Raw genomic sequence first — 26,541 nt, forward strand, 5'->3', positions numbered from 1 at the left:
ATAAAATTTAAGAAACTCGTAGTACAGTTGTATACAATTACTAAAATATAAAATGCAGTGTTATACTGATAAAGAAAACAAGTATAATTTCGGCAACTATTTCAGATATAGGGTATTTGTTATATTTATGAATTAAAACACGTCGAGCAGATAAATTGATTACTAAAACGTTGTGAGGAAACAACTTTAAGCCATAAGTATAAAAAGCACACACCTTAATCGATAATAAAATGTTGTCTACTTTGGTATTCTTTTCGGTCCCCTTCAATCCATTTACTATTGGCAATACTAAACTCATGTGCGACGCATGCTGAATTCACTGTATTTTTTTTTTTTTACGATAAGTAAAGTCGACTGTTGGAAACTGTAGCACTGAAGAGTAGAAAAAAAATCGAAGCTTTATAAACGCTTAAAGGCGACAACAATCGGTCCGTTCGAAATTAAGTCCTCCCCACCTTACGTCCTCTCACTCAATACCGTACAAAGCCGGGCTTAAGAAAACCGGCCGACCGTAAAGCTGATTTTTAGAGTAGACTTCTTTTTATCCTATATATATATATACATACATGTATTATATATATACGTCTAATACAGAACTGATGGGCCGAAATCCTTTTTCTTTAGTTCCGTTTTGAAAGGCACAACCAAATATAATGGGAAGACGGTGGTGATGGTTGTAACTATACACCTACTAAAGTGAACGCCAAAGAAGGGAATTTTTACCTGTTTTTTTTTTTTTTTTTTTTTTTTAATGCTACTGGACCTCCACCTCTTTTAAAAGCCCATCGAATTTTGTTCCATCTGCTCAAACGACTTTTATTTACTGCTTTTAAAGCAATGACCAAATGCTACAAAGGTATATATTATAGTCACAACGTGCATGGGAAAACTGTCTTTTGACAATCGATTATCATCGGGTAACTTACGTGCACACCACTCGTGCACTATGCATACCACCAGGCAACCAGGCTATTATGATAATTTACGACTAGCAACAAATATTATTTTTAACAAACACATACGAAACACAAACCACACAATAATATCATACACCCGCCTTTGCGTTAGATTTAAACGACATAATTTTTTTTTACATCACTGAGGATGCCCATGATCAAGGAACCAATTAAACCCGTCTAGATGACAGCCAAAACGGATCGACGACCATATTTTGTCAGTCACGGTAGTTTTTTTTTTATGTTTTTTTTATAAGCCGTTGGAGACGTCCCCCCAAAAATAATAATAAAAACTTGGATGGCAAATTAACTTGGGCGTTTTTGTTGGCATCGTTTCCGTCATCCGTTGGCAACCCTAAAGAGGCGCTCAATCATACACGTAATCACCACAGAGCAAATATTAAGACAACATTTTTCATTGACAGTAATATCTCACTGACAATATTATTTAGCATAATAAACCAAATCATTTCAAATGAATTGCATTTTGTCTGGGGAAAAATGTGTGCAAATTCAATGAACTACAAATGAAGTAGGTCATTTAAATTATAATGATATTCCAAAACTATATAGGCACCAGATCTATATTTTAGAAACTAATCAGCCAATCATTGAAAAAAAGTAATTGACTAAAAAATTTAAAAAGAATAATTATATATGATATACATTATATAGCACAAACTATATTGTTTTGACCATTGAATGAGAAAACATAAATTTAGGTGTGTAGGTGCTTGTGTCAAGTATTATATACCCAGAAGTCCTATTAAAATAATACTGATGTAAAATAATAATTAAGTTACTGAATCCAATAAATGTTCAATTTATTTAGAACATTTTATTACGTCTACAAAATACTAAAATGAATAATAATTGGTGAAGTTTTAAAAATATTATCTCAAAGTTGTAAGGAAGGTACGATAAAAAGTTTTTAAAGAACCAAAGTCTCCTCTGAAAATTATTTACATTTTTAGTGTTTACGAATGTCACATAATAATATTGGTACTACAATAAACATAATATTAATTAAGTATTATAGTAACGTGAGAAATTGTTAAATAATATATTAATTGAATTAATTATAGTGAATATTAATATTTCATACCATACGGTGAATCAATTATTTTTGATTTCATTTGAATAAAAAAGTATTATCGGTATCGGTATCCATAGTAAATAAAAAAATGTGAGCATAATATATAATGATTTAAATATGATGATAAAATATTTTAATTTATAATTATTTAAACCTTTAGTTTCTTTTTGCTTATTTGTTGTGTTGATATTTCAATTAATTTTATCAACACTCGTTAATTAATTAAATATTGAATATAAAAAAAAAACGTCATTATTTTAGTAAATGTAATAACAGCATGAAAAAAATTGCTGATGATTTGAATGATGACGAAACCATGATTTCAGAAAATTGCTAAACACGTTTATTTTCTAAAATATGAACCACTTTTCTAACCATGAAGCTTTTATGTTGTATATGTGTTATGTCATTTACATTTTATCGGGTTACTATAGGTATTAGGTATATAATACAAAATTCTTTAAAATATATCATGGCCTCCTCAAACGGTTACCCCATTTCTGTTATACGTGACAATTTGGTTTTTTTATACACATATATAACATATGTGGTCATGTGAACGATCATACATATCATGTAATATCCATTTACAACCTAATACACCGATATAGAGAACACTGTAAAATAGATTTGAACGATAGTTCAACTTAATGTTTCAGCAGAGCGCAGATTTGTACAGATCCACTCTGAACAAACACTTGATAAAAAATAAGGTACATATTTGTAAATGGATTGTAAATCTATCGTCATCCATTAAATAGAAATTTTGTAAAACATGAATAGCTCCAGGGATAAGCATTGTATTTGAAAATGATTTATATAGAAAAAAGTATAAGTATAAACAACGCGTCATATTTAATATTTTTTTTTTGCAAGAAATAAATTATTTAGATTACGCGAGGCGTGATGAACGAACTATAACAAAAAAAAAAAAAAGAACCAGTACATATACTACATAATGTATTATATGAACATTAAATAAAAACAGTAATGTCTATCGAATACCGATTTATAAATGGCAAAGATTATGATCAGGAAATGAGATCAAAATTAAAAATCATATTTTTATTCAAATATTTTATGTACTGAACAAATCACATTTGCAATGCGTTTAGAATATAATTATTATGAAATGTCATTACGAAATTCCGAGAGCACATCATCACATAATACAAATTAACGTACAATTTTCCCATTTTCACACTACGCGTCCAATGATTGTTCGGTAGGACATTATGATTTCTAGTTATAAATCATAACATATAATATTATACAGTTATTATACTTGGGAGGGAATTATTATTTTTCTTCTCGCAAAAATGGAGAGTAATCTGGACACACTTGCAATCATCGACCCGGCCGATATTCGGCTAAACGAATTGTTGTCTTGGGATAATGCCTGCGGATCAAACGTGACCGGAGTTCATTACCGACCACTGCTGTAATCATGGAAACCGATTGGGTACAAATTCAATAGGATTTTCAATGTAGGAAAACGATCGCCGGGAGCCGCAAAGAGTGTATTACGTCCTGTACAGTGTACAGTATTGTATGCGGATGAGCGGATGGTTTTGCGCTGCTGTTGCGCACGATCGCCAAAAAATGTGTCTAATCGCAATGGGACGAGAGTTGTGTCACAATAGAGTTCCTATTGCGGAAGAACGAATTTAACGAGATTTATAATGTTATCACAACAATATTTTATTATTAAATGTATATTATATTATACACCTATACATTCCCGTTTGTTCGTGGCGCGATATTACAATATACCCGCACGGCGAAAACTTTTATTTTTATATTCGTTCGTGGCAGATTTTTCCCAGATGTTTTTTGCTCGTTTCAGTTAACGCGGTCAACGCATGGTATTCCCATGGTGGTGGAAAAAATAAATAAAATAAAAGTAGCAAGTTTAAGTATATATCCTGTACGAGTATATATATATGTGGCTGAGAAAGTTTTTCAGACATATTTTTATCCATCCGCCGCCGCCGCCGTAATCTTTAACTTTTTACTTTCATCTCTCTACGAAATCACGGGCACGGGAAATATTTATTTTATTCCTTTCCTCGCCGACGCTACATTTTGTCTTATTTACTCTACAAACGACGCGTAGTTTCCTCGGAGCAAACACCAAATATACGAAAAAAGGAAATAAAAATAGGTAGGTAGATACCAATATTTACACCTTTTACCTTATATGTGCGACTTACAAACTCCTCTAAAACAACCAAAAAAATAAATAATGTTAATACAGTACTGGCATAGAGAACATAATATAATCAAACCTATCAGTTAGCTGTGATTCAATATTTTATTTTTATTTCATGTACTCAAGTAATGGTAGTGTTGGTAAGAAGCGACAAAAACGTCAACAGGCGATAATCGAAGATAAATTGTCGTTAGGTATACACACAAAAAATATCCCTTCAGTAGAGCTCCCCTTGAAAAATAAATATATAAAAATTATGACCTAAAAAATCTCTAGTGTTTTGATTGATTGTCTTTCTCACTACGACGCTAAGAAAGCAAAACCTCTTGTATTCGAAAAGGTCGTTAGAATAAAAATATAAAGTTCGTATCGATAAAACTAGCTTTCTCTGTCTTGAAGTCGTAACTCGACCGAAAAAAAAAGTAAAAAATACACCAGAAAGAAATCTTTTTCTTATTTTATTTTTCTACCGGTCTCATCCTATATAGATAACTGGTAACGACCATTAATATTCATTAGACGAAACTTTTCGCTACTGCCACTCTATGTACACGACGCCTACGGGGCAACCAGAAAATATTGAGTTTTTTCATACCCAATACCGAATGTGTATATATATATAGACTTGTGATAAAAATAAATCAGACAATCCGATGGCAAAGCAAACTGAAATATTTTTATTCTGGGGGACAAAATTACAAAGCAAAAAGCCTATGTCTCAAAAATCTGAAACTGAACTTTTTTTTTCTAGTTGCGGCGCACTGATATCGAACAGTATACTTATATTATATTAACACAAAAAAAAACTGTTGAACTTTGAAATAAAGTCATGTTAAATATGCATAAGCTATATATAACCACGCGCCTATACAATCACATAGAATCTGTTTTAAAATATTTGATTATCTCTGATTGCCATTCTGCACAGTTAAGTTTTCCTTTGATGTCACTCACTCATTCACGCACGCATTTTAAGGGTTACAAAAGTCGCGTCTTGAACAAAACAAATATTAACAAAAAGATGGAAAAAGATTCCCTTTCCATTAAATTATACATTTTTAGACGCGGGACAATAGTACGAGTCAAATAATATGATATGTTTTAGCTATAGAATGTAATATGTATGTTATGATATTATATTATTCACAGCATATACATCTACAAGTGATATTGTTCAACAACAGAGTCCCTTATAAAAACTTGTTAGAACCCAAAGCACAATCATGATACCTTTATTCCATTTAATATTTCTGAAAAAGGAAAAGCAAGAAAAAAATAACGCATTTTTATCCATACACTTACTTTTAAAATATCTATCATGAAAAACCTTGTTTAACAAATAATATTAATACGTAGCTAGTTATGGAATTTATTATAATATTGTACGTTATACTTACACTATAAACATAATTAAAAGAAAAAGTTATATAATTATTCAACAACAAAGTGTATTATTAATGTAATATGATTATAAATGTTTCAATTGAATAATGTCACAATATATGTATACTGGGTAAAAATTAAAATAAATCCGTTATTCAAGCAATAGTATAGAAATCAAAAATAATTTACTGCTAATAACGAACTCAATTTCAATTATTACCAACAATAATTTTAAAAGTATTGTGATTGAATCAAATCTCAAATGTATTTAAGTGAAGAAGTATTATAATGTATAATGTAGCCTTGTATAAGTATTATTGTTTATTATTAAATATACTCTAATAAGTGACACATATTGAGGGACATTATTTTTACATTATTCCTACTTAGTAACTAAATAAAATTATATAATGTATGATATATAACAATAATATTTTTCGAATTTTAATTTTGAATAAAATGACATTGCACGTAAATATACACATTCACATTTCGTAGATACACAAAAATTTTGAGTGACGGTTGCTTTATGCAATTTAAAATATTGCTAAGAAAGCAGTTCTATAATGCTAGGTACTTATAGTTTAAAAGTTGAGGAACATTTTTAAATTTATTTTTTTGCCATTCCATTAGATTTAATTCTCATTTATATAGTTTACTCTATTATATTATATAACACACTCACATGGAAAAATCTAACCGTACAACTTTTAATCCATCTTTAACTCAATGTATGAAAACAAATTGAAACGTCACACGCAAGTTCCAATTAACGAGTTCCTCGGGCACTAGTGGTCAGAGTTCAAAACAAGGGATTCTGACCCTCTCGTTTATTAAATCCATACCAAGAGCACAAAGCTCTGGGTTCCATTTTGTTCACACCCAATCCTTTCTAACCGCCAATAACTAACTTTATGTATGTTTGTTGAACGTGTATAAATATATATATATTTAAGTAAGTCGGAAGAGAGAAGTTCAGTTAGAATATACATATATATACCAACTGGATATTACACATTTTCCTATCAAAATAAAGTAACAAAATACATATTTTAAGAAAAAAAAACGACGCATTGAGTATAGCAGTATTTTATTTTTATTTTTTATTTTTTAAGCTAACCTTAACCAAAAGAAAAAAATATTCATTTCTATTTCGAAGAAATTCTTTATATGTATATTAACATAATACATATTTTAATAAAATGTATAAAGTGAAGATAAAATATATTTTAAAACGTGTAAGAAAAAATGTTCGCTAATTTATTTTCGCATACCACGCGGATAATATATACTTTAAGCGTAGTAATTTCCATGTAAAGTACTAAAAAGGAAAAAAAAATGTTTTAAGCTGCTGGGAGACTGAACCACCTGAGCTTTTATCGACGTATCGGAAGTATCTTGAGGGTCTTTAAATGGTGGCCTAAAGGTGTACTTTTGCCGCGTGTTAGAACGACGACAATAAAAGAAGAGGGTAGGTGAAATGAACATATCTGCAGGAGGGTGCAAAATTGTTTTTGTCCCCTATAGCTATTCCATTGGAAGTAGAAGGATTTATGCTAGAATGGAAACAATTTCGTGTAGGTGTCGCCTATTTTCAAAAAAGAATTCCCAAAAACGTCGTAAACTCAAAGTTTACAGTATACCCATAATATGGAGCATAAACTGCATCGAATCTTTCATAGAATAAAGGAAAACAGCCATTTAGCGGACAATATTCGTAGTAGAAATTGCCAACATAAACATTTTGTCACGTCCAACAGTCAACATATAATAACGCGTATAGTGTAACCCCAAAATACGCTTTGTTGTATTATGAAGAAAAAATGCCCCTCTGTACGCGTTTTGCGTGCAAACGGGGCGTGAGAAATATTGTGCAACACGCGTTGTTGTTTAAAAACGGCTCTCACCTGGCGTTCTGCGGTCCGACATTTCCAATTTCGAAAGAAGAACTAGCGGTTAAATCGTCGTCTTTTATCACTCCGGACTGCATGCCGAGTGCCGACATGCATTGAGCTGAAAAAGAAAAACAAGAATAAAAATAATTTTAATAATAAAATAAATTTACAAAGGATGACCTCATGAACGCATAATTCAATACACGAGACGAGGGAAAGAACCCTGCTGATAACAGATCAGGTTTCACGGTTCCGGTCGTATTGGTGTAATATGTTCGCATAATAAACCCATCGCTAATACACATTAAAATATTTTAGTAGACTTATAAAAAAAAATATTATGATATAATATTACACGATGGTCGTGGACATCTTAACGCTCTACGTCTGTTTATACCTACCTACAATTATAACTTATGACATAAAAACTAATTGTATAACTTAATATTAATGTTCCTATATAATTCAGAATTGGAAAGGAATTTTCGTTGACGAAACCACTATATAAGTGGGTGTGGGCGTGAGACGCAAATCGAAAAAATACACAATACACAATTTTTCTTGTGCATTATATTATATTATTATATCATCATCCACTGTTGTCATACACGCCTTTTCTATGAGTGTTTTTACGGTTAATATATTATTATTATTATATTATAATATATAATGGGCTGTGCGTAGTAGCAGCTTAAATGATAAATGTGTGGACAATTTCCCGGAAAATCGTTATGGAAGGCACCACTGCAGCAGAAAAGGTCTATCGTCTTCTGCAGCAGGCCAGGGTATGAACTAAATAAAATATAAAAAATACAACGAACGCGAACTGCAGTCGGGATTACGGGTGAGCAAAATCGCGGCACGTGTGAAATATTTCCACGGAGATTTGCACAGTAGACGATATTATTATTATAATATTTGTCACGGCCGAATGATAAATTCACCAAATATATACAATACCTGCACATATATATATATATATATATATATATATACGTGCGATAGAGCCGGGTGTCGCGTCGTCCGACCCTGTCTGTACACATAAGCAGAATAGTTCGTCCGACGGAAATATGGATTTGAAAGTTCACTATACGCACGTATAGTACGCAACCTATACCTACCTAATATTATTTTTTACATTTTTTACTATAAACACAAGGATTTCTCTAGAATAAATGAATATAAATTGATTTCTGGGGCAAAAGACACCGTAAGAGTGCGCGCACGATAGTATTGTCTATTTGGTGATAAGAATTTTACGTATCATTCGGCTTATTACTACATTTTCGTATGTATTCTAAACTGAAATAATTCAAATATTAACGAATAACGTGTGAATCATGACTACCGCCTGCACCGTTAAATTCAACTCAACTTACGTATATAGACCAAAGTAAACGTTTAATTTCAAGGAAATAGAGCACCGATTGGTCAATCATCTGCACTCTATAATACACGTCATATAATATATATATAACTCGGAGTCCATATGATTACTGCATCATTCATCATTGCACTGTTTTTATAAGCGCGTATTTTTTTACTGTTATGCTAAAACCAGTAAAACAATGGTTGGTGGATACTCCAATCCGGTAGTGATATACAGTATATTTACTTATTTTGTATGTGGACGCTATTCTGGCCATTCTGGGTCTCCGAGTTGATATTATACTAATGATGGGATATATTTTGATTGTGCGTGGTGTTGTCATTTATATTGGTCATTACACGCCAAGCCCTAAAATTGCAAAGCGTACGGTATTATTATGATAATATCGATATCTTTAAGGATTTTGCAATAAAGGACCATAATTATTGTATATTACCCATATTATGATATTTTAATGGTATACAATAGATATCACGAGCACCGAGTTTGTAAAGACGACTCTGCAGAAATGTGCAATGATCTATAGCAAACGCGTGGTTGTAAGTCGATGCGGTGGCGGCAAGGATAGTCATCCAATATGGTCCAAGGTTTCGGGTCTATGTCTATTGAAAACTTATAATGAGCGGTCCCTACACCATTACGGATATCCATCCGGATGATCAGCGGCGGTGGTGAGTACGATGCACCGGACATCGACAATGGTTTTAAGGAATCATCCTTATTAATATGATTATTGAAATCATTATTATTTGCTTTATGTATATTATATACATTAAATAACAACAAAAGAGACCAATATGGCAATATATACAAATATAATTATGCTAACGATCATATATACTCGGGGGATTTAAATACAATTTTATATTATAGTGATCGTAAAATAAATATGTAAATAAATAAGACTAGAGATACCGCCGTCTGACAATGTGAATTTATTACGATAATTTCGCAAACCATATAATATATATCATGTGTTATTATGTGGGAAAAAACTCGACCAGATATCAGCAACCACATTGAACTTCTATTGAAAAACAATCGATTGTATTGGATTTTTACTGTAAAAGTTGCCAAATATAATATTATAATATATTGTACATTTTTATTTTATTTATGTTCAAAAACTTGGCCAACGAGATTGTGTATAATATAAGAACGCCGTTTATCGATTAATAAAGTTTCATGCGCCGTCCGTTACAAACGAGATTATGAAAGAAGAGAAAAAAATAGAAAAAATTTTCATTTTTATATGCATAATACGCATCACTTTTTGCGTTTTATGTTAATAATAATACAGGTGCAGCAAGTTACTGCGCTTCATATAAAAACAAAAAAAATAAAATATTTCGTAGGCATACACGACAAGCAACAACCGAATAATGTAAACGTCAGCTGCAGCACGACGGTATTTGTTTAGTTAAGAAAAATAAAAAGAAAGAAAAATATTCTGTGCAGATTATACATGAATAAAAAAAAAAAAATTAATTACCTTGGAATTAATTTACCGTGATAATAATATTACGCTACATTAAAGTGTAGTCGAATGTGATATGTGAATAAGTCATCGACGCTCGAAAAAATTTGCATCCCTAAGCTTAACCTTACTCGTATAAAAAATGAATAATAGTCGTAGGAAATGCTGACGAAATCACTAACGTTGTAAATTAATTCCAAATAGTTCTAAAACAAAAGAATTTCGCCACCCAAGACTACAGTGCCTAAACCACACATGCCTAGAGACTGCAATTACTTAAAAATTAACTAAAAAAAATGTAAATTAATAATTCTTGTTTACTGTTCAGGTGCTTCAGCTCTAACCCCCTATACTAATCACATATTTCATGTTAAATTTAATACTAGATCAAATTTAACTATTTATTGCACACGCAGAGTGACAGACGTATTTTAGTATATATTGTAAATTAATTTTTAAATGTAGAATAAAATACAAAAATAAAGAGACAACTACATTATATTATAATTAAATAATATTATACAGACGATTATGTGTAGTAGGTATAATGAAATCTCGTATTTTATATTGAATTCAAATAAAGAATGGAAAATAGGGAGGAAAATTAAAAAAAATAAATATACATTCACATTTTCATAGATACTATTTACTTAATACGACTATATTATGTATAGTATGAGTACCTTACTCGTATGCATATATTTAAGTCTGCAGACAAACTCGTACATATGTATATGATATAATTATTTCAAAATCAAAATGTTTTAATTTATACGTGTAGTAGATGAGAAATACACATAATATATCCGTTAAATAATAAGTTATTACGAATTTAATAAATAGGTAGCTGCAAAATCGCAGAACTAATACGGAAAACAAAACAGTGGAATTAAAACTTTAGAAGGGGTTTTTCAATTAACGAGGCCTATTATAATGTGTGCTTACACTTAGTTTTGCATAATACGCGGTTGATTGCCGGGCCGACACGAATCCGTATATTATAATATGTATATAATATAAAATAAATATCAGCAGACGCGACGTAATGACCGCTGCACCCGTTGAAGTAGACCGTGGCTATTATATATTATAATATATATATATATAGATGCAACGGTGTATAGAAGTCCAAATGCAGTCGTATGACGTTCATAATATGACTTTGCAATTTGAAGGATTCGACCCGTCGCCGAGACCTATACAAACACAATATATACTCTCTCTATACAGACGCACGGTCCCTATATCGAATAAATATGTACTATTATATGATGTATACCTATATATATATATATTTGTATACATTAGTGTGTGTGCTGTGTGTGTATGAGCATACATAATATAATATTATTATTAATTACGCGCTCGCCATGGTGTACATCACGGGAAGGGGATAGGGGAGAATGGAGTGAAAGTTGCAGTGGTGGTCAAATGTACATCATATTACGTCTACCTATATAATATACAAAACTATTATAATACGGTATGCGTGCGGCATTCTAACCGCGGTAGCGGTGTATGAGTCGAAATATCGTATGACACACGCACGCACTAACAGCATTATGTACGCGTCGTAAATTCAATACTCTGATTAATAACGGACAATTATAGCGGCGGCGGCGGTGGTTCTTGCACGGCCGTATAATGCATTACAACATGTTATTATATTATATTATTATATACAGACGTATCATACACGTACGTTTATTATACTACCTATTATAATATACATATATATATATATATATAATATATACACATACACCTCGCCATCTGATTGGTGAGGTTTTTATTTTTTCAATAAAGAAAATGCGTACCTATGCAAGTATAATACACACAATATAATAGCATAATGCACGCGCGTAGATATAATAGAAATCTTTTTTTCAAGCACACGCCGTGTGCAAGTCGTTCTCGCCCGTGTACTTTACACACACACACACAGCCATCCATAAATACTTACACAATATATTATAATAGCAACAAAATAATAAAATAGCTGCAGCTTTGTATCATTGTTCTATCGGTTCTATCGCAATGATAATGATTATCGCGTGAGGCCGTGCGTATTATGCTATACATAATATTACAACGCATACGAATAAGTATTTGGGCTTAGCACCTCCGATCGCCGTCGTTAAAACGTCGTTATAATATTATTATACATACAGCAAGCAGCAGGTGTGGAGCAGATCGTAAATCAACCACCTCGCCGTCGCCATCGTTGTCGGTCACCGACGCGATATAACAAGAATATGATCGTAGATTTGCGTCATACAATATTATAATACTGTTTACGTGTGCCACACTGTGTCCCTACTCCTCGAGGCGATCGTGATAAATATTAAGGTGAACATTATTTATATTGTGATCTGGATCAAGATAAATATTAGAAAAGTTTTTTTTTACATTTCTCTAGTGAAAAACGATTTTTAGATGAGTTTAAAAAAAAACCACAGCCCCACTAAATCAGATATCGTATCAAAATCATCTGCAAATACGTACCTATAGAGTTATTATAAGCATATGAATTTGTATATTATTCAACCGTGGCATTTTGGGAGACTTGAAGAAACAAGAGTACGACCACCACAAGTTTTATTTTAAAATATATCTATATATTCTATAGTATGGGTTTATGGTGCTGGCCGTCGGGAGAGTATAATTCACCTGATATTTGATTCGGACGTTACGAGTTTGCAGCGAGCCGTTATAAATAATCCATTTTATTCGCGAGCGCCCTGCAGCAAACGCTCTTGTTTACCCTAGCGATTTCTTCAGCCGAGTAAAAGTCACCCCACCGGTGGCGTTATTTAGTTTCCGATAAACTCGAAGAAACTCGCGCGCATGTTATGTATACAGGGTGCGGCGAACTTCCTCTGTTGTTTTTATCTCGATTCATCTTACGTTCACCACCGGAATGTTATTATACCCTGTATGCGAGGCGACTACCAAGACGGCAGCCCACACTGCACCTCACCGCTTGGACAACCAAATCCGTTTCCTACCAACCCCGCTACAGACGCGTCATTACGCCCAAACCGAATTTCCGCTTCATTTTGTCCCGGGGACGATTTTCCACCCCTTTAGAAATCGCGAGACGTATTTATTTATTTTTATTTTTTCCCACCCTCGATTTTCCTTCAGCCATCACTTTACACTCTCGCGTTGCGATCATTTTCATACAGCAGCGTTCTTGCGGATATTACTCTTTTTAAGGGGAAAAAAAATTTTGTTCGAGTGTTAATGAACCTCACACCATCCAACACGCTTTCCCATTTTGCTTCATTAAACATAGCAATTCACAAAATGCGTGTAACGACGTACAAGACGGTGTCGAATAATCGATTTATCGGCCTTCTTACTTATTTATGAATACAAAACAAGAACGTCGATTGATATATTATTATGAAAGCACGATAATGGTGGTACGTTACTTATATATATAATACATACGATATATATGCATTCGTCGGTGCCGCTTTGTCTATTTTATAATTTTATTATAATGAGTACATATTTTTGTCGTTTGTACCGCTGTAACGGGAAGTCAGGGAACTTCAGTGAAAGCCTTCTAAGGAAACGTTATCGTCAGATTTAACTGTTTTTATTATCACGTTAACAGTAACACATATTATATAGTATTATATATTCATAACGTCATTGTCGAGTGTGCGAGAAAAATACATATTAAACAACCGTATGTCGGCGATCTGTGCAATAATTATTGTTTTTACAAATATTTTACTGTATATTATACGACGGTGCAAAATCGCATTATTCCGGGCCCCCTTGCAGCCACCCTTGCAGTATAGCCTCGCGTAACGAGTCGTTCAATTATAACACACACGCATACACACGCATACACATTGCTAGCGTTCGGTGATCAAGTAGTACATAGTAATACTTATGATAATGCATGATATACTATGCGAATAAGATTCGGTCACGTTGTGGACGTAAAAAAAAATTTATGTGTTGTACAATACAGCATCAATATGATATATATTATTATTATGTTTGCAGCACCGACCGGATGGAAAAAAAAATATAAAATCGAAAGAGAAAAAAAGGGAAATATATACGTCCATGGTACAGCGTCACGTGGGTTCGATAACGTGTGACGTTGGCGAGATGAGTCGTCATCAGTGGTGAAACCGACGTTATCTAGATTTTATTGTTACATATTTAAATTATATAATATAATAGCCAGACGAACGTGCATTGTTATTTTATATAATTAAATATTATAATCTATCACAGAACATTGAAAAGTCGATGGTGGAAGCCATACTCAACATGGCAAAATTAAAGAAGGAAAACTCTGTTAACTTTGAAAAAAAAGAGCGTCCCCATCACTTGTTAAACTTTACTAAGACGGGGGGGAAAGGTGGCGTAGGCCCTACACCCCCTAATACCTCTCCTTAAATCATATAAAAACTATTTATAAATACCTAGTAAAATAACAAAAAAAAAAAAAAAAAAATATTGTAAATATTATATTGTATATTATAGTTATAACTTATATTTCATAAAATATAATAACAAACTCATAAGTAACTAAGTAAAAATAATTCATTTTAACTATTAGTTCCGTAATTTATCATAGAGTTCTCTTCATATTTTCATGGTTAGGTAGGTATGTTACTTCATCTGTTTTTAAAACATGAAAATATATCACTACGTGATATCATTTTCAGCCATCATATAAACAGAATAACAATTTTATAAATTAATTTTAGGTACACAAGGTGATAGTACCTTCTAGTAGTAAGAGAATAAGGCAGTTTAAACTTACAAAATTAACTTAAAATAACAATCCATATTTATTGATAAAAAATATTAGCGAATAATGAAAAAAGTGGAAACTGTTAATATATTATATATAGATTATGAAACATGATTAAAGATAATTAATTAGGTAATAATAATAATAATTAAATCAATGGTAAGAAAAATTATGATGTTGTCTAATAATGCAGCGTCCTATGCATTCCTCTTAAAAATAAAAGTAGGGGGATGCTAAAATTTCTGAAAATTTTGTTGGGGTATTCCGTACCCCTGCCTCGCCAGCATGTCGAGCACTGGATTGAAGGGTAACAACTTAAAAATCAGATTCAATGTACTTCAGCTTAAATATGTATATATAATTATAATTTGAAATTGGATTTTGAACTTTTCACTTAAAGTTTATACTATCATCATCGTCATCATAGTCCTGTATAGTCATTATGAACTGCAGAGCAACTGGCGTTCGTTGATCGAATAAGACGAATGTAATTAGAAAACCATAACTCCGTGTTACTGGCCTCTGAAAACTTGTTTAATTACGCGTGCAGTAATAATTGTAATTAATTTTATTTTCTTAAAAACCTCAAAGGACCAAATGTGTGTTCACTGTTCATTGTAAACGGACTTTTGACGCTATTAGAATTATTTCTTAAAGATTAAAACATTATAAATGTTGTAAAAGCCATATTATATATCTATTGACTATTTATACTACCTATATAACTATTATATTGAATTTTAAATTTTCTTTGAAAATGATACCTTAGTTAAATCATATCGGTATGAATTTGAAGGAAAGCTAATTAGTTTAATTTATTCATTGCAATCTTTTAACGTTTGAAAATTGAATTTAATATATATATATATATATATATATTTCGAACAATGGGAACTGTATTACTTCAATTGATTTAATACCAACTCTATATTACATTTTGCATTATCATAAAAATTCCGTGTTTAAATATTTTTAACCTCAATTTATAAATAAAACATACCTACATGTAAACGCCCACATTTTAAGTTCGTTAACAGACGATGTACATATTTTAATGTATAATTCATAATATTTATAGTTGGTATGTAATTGTGTTTAAATTATTTAGCATACGACCGATCAACACAAAATTAGTATAAATTGGTATATGTTATTTTTATCAACCATTGAGTATACAACATAAGTGTTCGAAAATCTGAACGGAACATAATACAAACATTTATATTATATAATAATACATTGAAGCAGAAGTTGCAAGTATAATTTTAACCAGAAAGTCTCTTCCTCGTCAAATAGGTATGATAATGGTATACAAATTTGTTGATTGTCAGTTGCAAAACTGATTTAAAATTAATTTATTTTCTAATGAGAAACAGCTTCACCGCATCATATTACCAACGGTGTGTAAAAAGCAATTTATCAATAACAAAAACAAAATGACAATATTTTTTATGTAATAAATAGTTATTAAATTATTATACATCAATCCGTGATAATGCATTTGAATTCTGACGGCGCTGTGAATGCAATTTCGTTATTAAAATTAAAAAAAAAATCCTCCTATTTAATTTTTTTTCGACGGCCGAGTAGAAAGTTTTCTACTGAAATCAAAAGCGTACACTTTAGTCAGCGATTCATCGTAGCACCAAAAATAATAACACTTAGCTTGCATAGTTACTCACATTAATCGATCAAGTGTTTTTCCCACCCAGCTATCGTATACGAAACACGATATGAACCTACACTGAATGTGATTTTGCGATTACGAGTTTTTAAAGCACTCAATCGATTTTCTGTCAAAAATTAAAATATGTATGAATTAGGATTACCTTGGTTGTTAAAAGTTTTCTACCTGTTTAATACTTCATAATTTCATGAATCTGAAATTATAAGTGCGTTGATTTTAAAGTAATGCATCACTAATGTTATAAATGAATAATAATAACGAATTTGTGTATAGATTAGGTATACATTATTAACCAGGATGAGTCAAATATCAATAATGGCAACATTTTGATAGTAAAAATTGTTAAAATGCTCAATAAACAATATAAGAACAAGATATAATTTGAAATATAACAAAAGTATACATGGATTATAATATGGATGCAACCATTTTTATTTATAGTACCATTATAACTTTGTATATAATGAATGCAAACTTGACATGTAACGTAACAGCTTATAATATAATTTTAATATTATACTATACTTATTTGTTTTTATTGAATGTCAATCTATTATAAATATTAAGATATTCATGAATAACTCGTTTCAGTTATAAAAATTTGCTGTCATAAAATAAATATTAGATAAGATCATTATTTTCTGACTTGGAATGGGCATTTATATAGTATATGGGCTTTCGCATAGTAAATATTATTTCCAATTTTACTTAAATTTTGATCACATAATTGTTTATGCGTTTTTAAAACGACATTTAATTGATAAAATAATATAAGGGTTACTCTAATAACTAGCATTAATCATAGATGTTATTTTTGAAGAAGTGCTATTTTGGGTTTTCTATAACTAAAAGTAGTACAGCAGAATTGTTGGATAGAACCTTAATTCGTGAATATGGTTTGAATTATTTGGAAAGTAATAATTTTGACGATTGATACCGTGACCGACATCGGTATTGGTACAATAAGTTGAATACAAATAATCATTGCGAAATAGGGTCAGATCTGTAACGTATATACAATAATAGTGGATAATAACAGAATGAGCCTACGGTTGAAATGTACATAAATGCTATATATGTTGTAATATTAGATTTTGAGATAATATGTAAATAATGATCTTATTATATTGATATTTTTTTGGTTAGTCATCAATCATTACCCTTTGGGCCAGTAATAATGTTTCGATCTTCAAATATTCGAATTAAAAATTTTTAATCATACTTGGACATAACAAATTCAAATTTTGATAAAAACGGATACTCAGATAAAAACTTATACCTATGAACTTAGTTATTTTATTGTAATTCGATACATTTTTTTGATAGAGATTTAAAATTTTTTGCTAATAAGTGTATGTCACTACCAGTGTTAAATGCAGACAATTTTTCTGGGGGGGGCTTACTTTTTTTTCATTGGTGAATGTGATACGTAATTTTAGTATTATTAATCATATCTATTAATAGATAGTTATTCTTATTACTATTTATAATTTAGACATTTTAAATTTATATAGAACTACAAAACAGATTATTAATTTTTTTAATTTTTAAACCAATCTAAGGTTAATCTAAGGTCGTCACCTATTATAAATTGTATTATTATAATTTATTACAATTCAGAAATTATAAATATTGAAAAAAATACAAAATAAATTAGAAACCTATTAATTATTTATATTTAAATTAGTGTTGTGCATTTAATAAATAAGTACATTTTGTTGAAAGTCAGAAAACTGTATTTGTCGGGGGGGGGGCGAATGCCCCCCGCCCTGAAGTATACCTGGATTCAACACTGTTCATTACCTATTTATTATGTTAAACACTAGGATTTTTTCAAAACATTTAGATTCAATTTATGCTATTAATAGTAAAATTGTATTCACACCATTCTACAATGGGTGGTACTAAGTCATTCAATGACAACAATATGTACAAAGTTATATACATATATATAGTATATATTATAGTATATAGTTAACTAATATATTTTGAAAATCAATTGTCACCTTTATGCCTATATACTTACCTACGCAATAAGTTTTTAGGAATAATTAGTTGGACCTATCATATAAATAAAAATAAATAGCTGATATAAACGTGTAAAGTAAACTACTATTCTTACAAATTTCGTTCGACATCTCCGTCAAAAATCGTTTTTTATTTCGTGCAGTACAATACGACTTAATTTGAATTCAAATTGAATACAATTCATGATAGTGCGACTGTTGCTGACGATGAGGTACACTCGATGCCTACCATAAATCAGAGCTACTTCCCTGGAATGTTTTTAATTGTAAATACAACGTACACAAACCATATTTTATGAATGATATGCTTATTATGATTCTCGTGCGAGGACGAGCCACCTCCGCCGATAGCATGGCGCTGCGAGCTCCGGATGATAAAACCAACGGCGGCGGAATGCGTAAAATATTACGCCGGGGAAAGGCTTATCAATGACCGGCAGCGTTGTGTTCCGGTTAGTTTATCCATTGTTCGCAAATGTTTGTTTTGCGATAGGGTTGTGGCTGCGGTATATATTATATGTACTGCGAGTATACGTGCATATTATATACGCACGCACGTCACCCGTAAAAAGATTGAATTCCGGCCGGCCACGGGCGTAACCCTTCACCTGAATGGGAACGGCGTGACTTTGCACCAATGCGCTATATATATATAATATAATACACTATGTTCGTATATTGAATTTTTTATTATATTATTATTTAATAAGAATAGGACGTGAGACCTAATAACAGGTATGTTGCTGGCAAAAACATATAGTAATATATAATTTAGTATGCACTAGTCGGTGATATTATTATCATAATATGCTATGTAATATTATATTGGTGTACGAAATGCATGCAGCTTTGACGGTTTTATAGTACGAAGTTTTTTCTAAAATAAATTCATATTTTATTTAGGTATTTATTATTCGAACACAATATATAATATATCAAGGGGGTAAATTAAATACGGTTTAACATACTAAACAATTATATGATATTTTTATAGCCCTATAGCTATAGTGGCTTCTAAAAATGTAGTGATCGTTACATATTTTTAATTGTGTACTTTTTTTTAAGTAAAATAATCAATTTATTTTACGCCATATATAAATGAAATATGAATACGATCGCTTCTAAAATATTTAAATATATTGCAAGTAAAGTTAAAATTTACATCATTTTGAATAATTTTATACCATGCAGCTAAATGTGATAAGTACGTTATCGAAGTGACCGACAAATTATATAATTGGGAAGACGCTGTCGAACGGTTTTCGATAACCTCTATTTTCAGAATAATACATTTGACAATTTAACATTTTTAAAAGCGTTTAGTGGATCTCAGGTAAAACTAATTGATGTAAAATAAAAATATGATAACAGTATCGTTAGAATAAAGTAAATAACCTAGGTTTGCAAACCACCATGGTAAACACAGTTCAATAAAACATAATGAACACACGGCGTTACGAATAGGCAACTTAGATACATAACTTTCATATTGTGATATATATATTATATATTATCACTTTCATTATTTAAAAAAAACAAACATTGAGTGCATGGTATTGTCAAAATAAAGCTTCAATTAATTTAATTAAAATTATTTTGTCTCGTTTGGTGGATATTTAGAAGACGTTCTTTAAAAAAAAACCCCTGTGCGTAGGTATACCTAGTTTTCTGTTAATTTTATGGTCCTGGAAACGATCGTTTCCTGTTACACAAAATGCAGAAGCCATTATATTGCAATGCAATAATATTATGATAAATACACAAATAAAAATACATATTATTAATATTTCCTCACCTCCAAAATTTTATAGTCAGCTTTGCAAACAATTTACTAATTGATTACCTACTTGTAAAGTTTATTATTATGCCATTCGAGAAGATCGCGTTAGTAAAAATAAGTATACAACATACAAAGCTCAGCCATTACGTAATTAGGTACTATTGGTACTAAAACATATTACATTAAATTGAGCACAATATACCTATGTACAATAAAACATGTATATTATGTTATATCATACATAGATGCTTACCCCTTGTGAGGGGAAATCGCGCATATATACACTATAATGATTATTGCTGATCGTCAATTTTCAACAAATGTGGTTGGCTGCGGTGGTATATTTGCTCTTTTCAGTGTACCGCCCACCCTCCACCGCCACAACGGATATTACCGTCACTTTTTACACATACATACATATATAATATATATAGAGTAGAAATCGTGCGTATAACAATTACGCACCGGCACGAGCCAAGAAATTCGCAGACGTATGTCAAAAATACGTCGACATTTTTTGCACGACTCACAACCCCGCACACATATTACAACTGCGATTAGTCACGAGATTAATTTTTATAAATATGCATAATTCAAGCGAGCGAGCAGGTCAGCGGAACCGCGGAAACGGAAACACTCGCCGTAACCACACACTATATGTATATCATAATATCATCATCATCTCTTTCTCACTCTCACTCGATATAATATGTAATATCCAATTGATGGATGTACGGATAAATAAATGTGCAGAGAGAATTTCCGAAAATCTAGCGCGTGGTGTGCGCACGACGTTGAAAAATTAATCGGACCATCGCCGTTGCCACCGCCACACCGTCCGTCTGCGCACACGACCGGAACCAGGATACGGCGTGGGAGAAGGTATAAACTGTGCAGCACTCGTATAATTAGAACAGCTGCGCCCCCTCCGATTAATTATCTGACGTATGCACACACGCACACAAGCGCAAAAACACTAACGGTGTAGTCCGTGTGTACACGAAATAGTTTTTGCGCCGCCGCCGTCGTTGCAGAGTTGCCCGCGTCTCGCTCGGCGCTGCTCACCTGCTGCAACTTTTAATTGGAATCCCTTCGCGCGCAGATCGAGCACGGTATAAGCGCCGACCGCCCCGTCCACAGCACCATCCCCCACCCCAAACCGACATCGATGAAAACCAACGAACTCGTAACACAGATTTGAATTCGACGATATTATTGCTGCGGTTTACAATAACTAAATTTAAAAACGTCAAAAGTACATACAGTATATATATTATATACCTTTTATGTTATAAATTGAAATGCGAATATCGTGCGTAAAATGTATCAATAGTTTCCAATAATATGGCATCTCCAAAATGTCTGTATGCTGTATACCCAGCAAAGTTTTTTGAGGAAATGATACGCATATATGTACACACGAAATAAAACAATATAGTATATTATTACCTAAAAAATAATATGCTTGACTGAAACGCTAGTCGTTTGTATCAATATTATTGTTTAACTATGATCAATAATCATTATTCATTTCAATCGTCGCTTGTTCTCTATTCAGTTCCTAGTGCGAATCATATACTGCTGCGGTTGATGTGGTTTTTATGCAATATATGTTGTGATTGAAATGGACCCACTACCACTGCACGCCTTTACTCAACAATATCAGAGGCCAAAGACGCATACGTGCCATATGTGCCACCTATTATACCTACGCGCATTACTATATATATTTATTGCGATGGTTATTTTTACGATGACAGTAATGTAATTTGAGATCGTTTTCACTGGCAAGTTATGTGTTGGTATATATGCAATTTATAAAATACCACATTTAACACAACTTTTCACCAAATGAAATTTTTTTAAATTAAAATGATTTATGTAACACTTTCTAGTTTCTTAGACCAGTATCTATTTGAATTCTATTTAAATTTAGAACAATTATTAGAGCAATAATAAATACGATTATGGTTTACGCTGCAGTACAAATAATAAAAGCGAAAGACTAAACTCGTCATTTTTTTTATTGTGTGTTTCTGATTGATTTATTTTTCCGTTTTGTGTATATTTATACATTCTCAATATTACAATATTATTTGGAGTATCTACAAAAAAAAAAAAAAAACTATAACTAATGGCCTATGATGCCAGGTTGTAAAAATATATCAATAAAAAAAAAAAAATTTATTTGTACTTCCATAAAACAATGAATTATTAATAATCTTAAATAGAACTATATATTTTTATCGATACAACTGCGATAAATCCGTTATGTTTTTGAAATGAGACATGTTGGTTTATTGAATATCAATTATTATTATTACTATAGTCAAAATCATTTAATGGAAATTAAATATATCTACATAAAATATGTGTTTATGTACAATCACGACTAATAATATTACACACGCGACTTTGCTAATTAAATACATTTTATAAACACGTAACAAGGTTATATGAAACAAAAAAAAAATAAAAATATGTCACGGCAAAGTAAAGTGCATTCGAAAAGGTGAAACATTTTATTATTATTTTACATTTACGAACTACGGTTAAGTGTAAGTTGAAATTATTATATGATGTATAGCTGCAGCCATTAATATATTGCAATGTTAATGTATATATATTACAACCCCTACCCGAAAAGTTATTAACTAATGGATTGCGTTTTCCATACCTCACCGGCACGATCGAATCACTCAGATATAACAATCGCTAATAAAATGTTTATTGGAGAGGAAAATAATTTTACATTTCAGTCGTTTAAATATATTCATTGATTTTTTCGCCTTTTTAATGTGACATTAAAATGTCTTCAATGAATGTTCATCTTCGCATAGCACGCATTTCATCAGCGTGTACGTTAACAACTAACAAGATTCTTTTACTATTATAATGTCATCATTCAGGCAGGCAAAAACACGTTGTGGTTCAAAATAAAAAGTATACAATTCATTGAATTATATTTATACATATCCCACACACCAAATATTTATATATGTATATATTTTTTTGGTTTAGTTAATTAATATTGAATTGTAAGATTTTATATTTATAAGTCATCACTAAATATGGAATATATATTTTTTTTCATCATTGTGAAATTAAAAATTCTACGTTTATATTACCTATGAATTATCACATAAAAAAGTTATATACTTACATAGATCTGTAGCGTCGGTCCATTTGTAACCCAACAACGCCAGTAGGGAACACAGCCAAACCAATTTGATCGACATCATTGCTGTGCTATGCCATCAGACTCTTAGCAACTACCAGTTCATATAATACGATCTGAAACAATAAGAAAAGTAAAGATCAATGAGATTGTTATCGGCGTACTCTTTAAAATATTATGCGTACATATAGGCACACACGTTGACAATAAGGATTGTGTTTCCGTCATTGTTTTTCGCTCATTATAATTATCTCCACTACACCAGTGATGCTCTAACGTAAACCGATTTTCTACATTATATTGATTATTCTCATATTATATATACATATATATACATTATACATTTTAAATTGTATACATAAAGTGCCAATGACATTTGCATATACGTCTCTGCTGTGCGCCCTTTATAGGGCGCTCGTTCATTGTATTAATAATAATATTATACACACGCGCACTGGTGTGTGTCTGTGTAGCAAATAATATATGTTATATTGTATATTGTAAAATTCTCTTTATGTGTGTTGACCAACAGGTATTAATAATAATGTGCGTTCTCATTGTGTTATTACGACACGAAAACGGGAAAAAAGGAAAACAAACGTTCTATATATGGAAAATTAAGGTCAATTACACTCTAAAAAAAATATATACATACACAATACAAAAGTGCTCTTTTTGTGCCGTGCGCTACACCACTCTTACTCGCTCCGTATACTATACATTTTTTCATGTTTCGAGTGTATTGTTAAAACAATAACAAGTTTCTAAGCGCTGTTCCACAACATATACCGTACCTCAGTGATATGCAAATGAACGCAGTTAAAATTTTAATAAAACTCAGCTTTTAAATACCCCTTTGTTTTATTTTGTGATTTAATCCAGCTTTAAACCTTCTTGACCGGGCATTGTTGTTATTATTGTAGCAGCTAGGGGGATGTTTTAAAAGATTTAGTACGGCCCCTATTGTGCGTATGTACGGACCTATACCTACATATAAATGTCTGAGGAAACGGTCATCGTCGTTCAGACCGGTTGAAATATTTTAATTTATCGAAAACGAGACGGCGTTCCACTGTGCGGCGCCTATAAGTACGCACTATACGATTGTTTACAGATGAAATGGGTGCGAGCATTATAATATAATAATATAATGTCCTATACATAGACCTACTCGGAACACGTCACCTAATAATACGGTTAGGACGAGAAGAGTACTTATATTATATACCTCCACGAAATCACAGACACACACGTATGTATGTATTTCACTGTAATACAAAACTACTGTGTGAACCGAATCAAGATTACTTCAATATGCGATCAGTCTACATAGGAACTCGTATTCGGATGATGCGAATAAAGATGAAAGGCGGTGTGGTACGCTGCCGCAGTGATATTAGCTATAGTGCATAGAATATACGTATAGCGTACGTTAGCGTACGAAATATTTCGTTTAATATTACAAAATAGTAATAATATAAACAGCTAGTACGTGCAACAAATCGGGAAATCGACATTATTACGCTCTGTTCTGAAAAACAATTTCGATTATGAGATTAAATCCGAACCAGGTACTCGAATGAACATCATGTTAATACGTAATATATATAACGCTGCAGTATCTTTACAATATACACTGTAGACAGCAATAAAGATGAGAGAACTTTCACCTGTGCGGTAAACGAGAATAAGTATTTATTTATCATATAATATTATTCAATATATTTTAGTATTATATCGTCGACTTAAGCCGATCGCATTGCGCACGAGATATCACCTCTGGCCAAGCGGCGGTCATCATTGTTGAGATTTTCGAAAACGGTTGCTCGGTTATATTCTATATTATTTTATTGAGATACCGACGACGACCATCAATGTTGTTATTATTGGGTGTATACCTGACAGCGACGGGTCGTAATTATACGGACAGAGATAACCAGGGTATATCGACGAGGTGTTTCCCAATTTCAATGAAAAAGGATACCGCCCGGGCTAATTGACGGTTTACACCAGTTCGTCCGAAAGGGGTAAACGAAATTCGGACGTTTTCGTTTATGTATAAAAAAATATAATCATAATCGTGATTATAATACGAATGAGTAACCGTGTTTACCACCTGCGGTAATTAAATTTCTTTGTTGTAATTATCCATTTTAGACGTGAACCATTTGGACGCCGTCGCCGACAGACAGACAGGTCGCGTTGGATAACTTTTGAGATAATTGGAAAACACCTCCAACGCACGGTGTCGCGTGTGTAAAGATGTACGCCCGGGGTCAATATGTATATACAATATACATGGCACATGGGCTTTGAAAATTCTGAGGAATTATAATACAAGACGGAACTATAGATTGAACTGACAATTAGTAGAAACCGTAAATAAAAAAGAAAAACCATTTTGTCCGAAGTTTTTTGGAGCTAGTTTAATTCCTACCCTCCTCTTATGAATTATTAGCCAGATTAAAACATACTTCATACAATAATACCAGCATCCTGATGAACGCGCACTCAAGATCCAACGCAGAACTTATATATGTATCAAGAGAACTTCCGATTACTGCATCGGTCTCCACAAAGACAATATGATATGACATGTATGATTTTGATTGTTTTAGATTTTCCCACGTTATTTATTCGACTGCCATTCGATGCGGGTGCGTGGCACTCG

General features: G+C 31.8%; 1 protein-coding gene across 3 annotated transcripts in view; it reads right to left on the minus strand.

Moving 5' to 3' along the window:
* LOC107167929 (protein tyrosine kinase 7) overlaps positions 1-26,541 on the minus strand; it is a 139,358-nt gene that overhangs the window by 36,436 nt on the left and 76,381 nt on the right. For all 3 annotated transcript variants that reach the window (XM_089225671.1, XM_089225669.1, XM_089225670.1), the window contains 2 exons: positions 23,856-23,986; positions 7,555-7,660 (listed from right to left, as the gene is read on the minus strand). In XM_089225671.1, coding sequence (XP_089081797.1) covers positions 7,555-7,660; positions 23,856-23,934 — 185 coding nt within the window. In that variant the 5' untranslated portion in view covers positions 23,935-23,986. The remainder of the gene's footprint in view (positions 1-7,554; positions 7,661-23,855; positions 23,987-26,541) is intronic.

Source organism: Diuraphis noxia, unplaced genomic scaffold (genome assembly GCF_037042655.1).
Source record: "Diuraphis noxia isolate RWA-SAM2 unplaced genomic scaffold, SU_Dnox_SAM2 contig0004, whole genome shotgun sequence".
Classification (NCBI taxonomy): Eukaryota; Metazoa; Arthropoda; class Insecta; order Hemiptera; family Aphididae; genus Diuraphis; species Diuraphis noxia.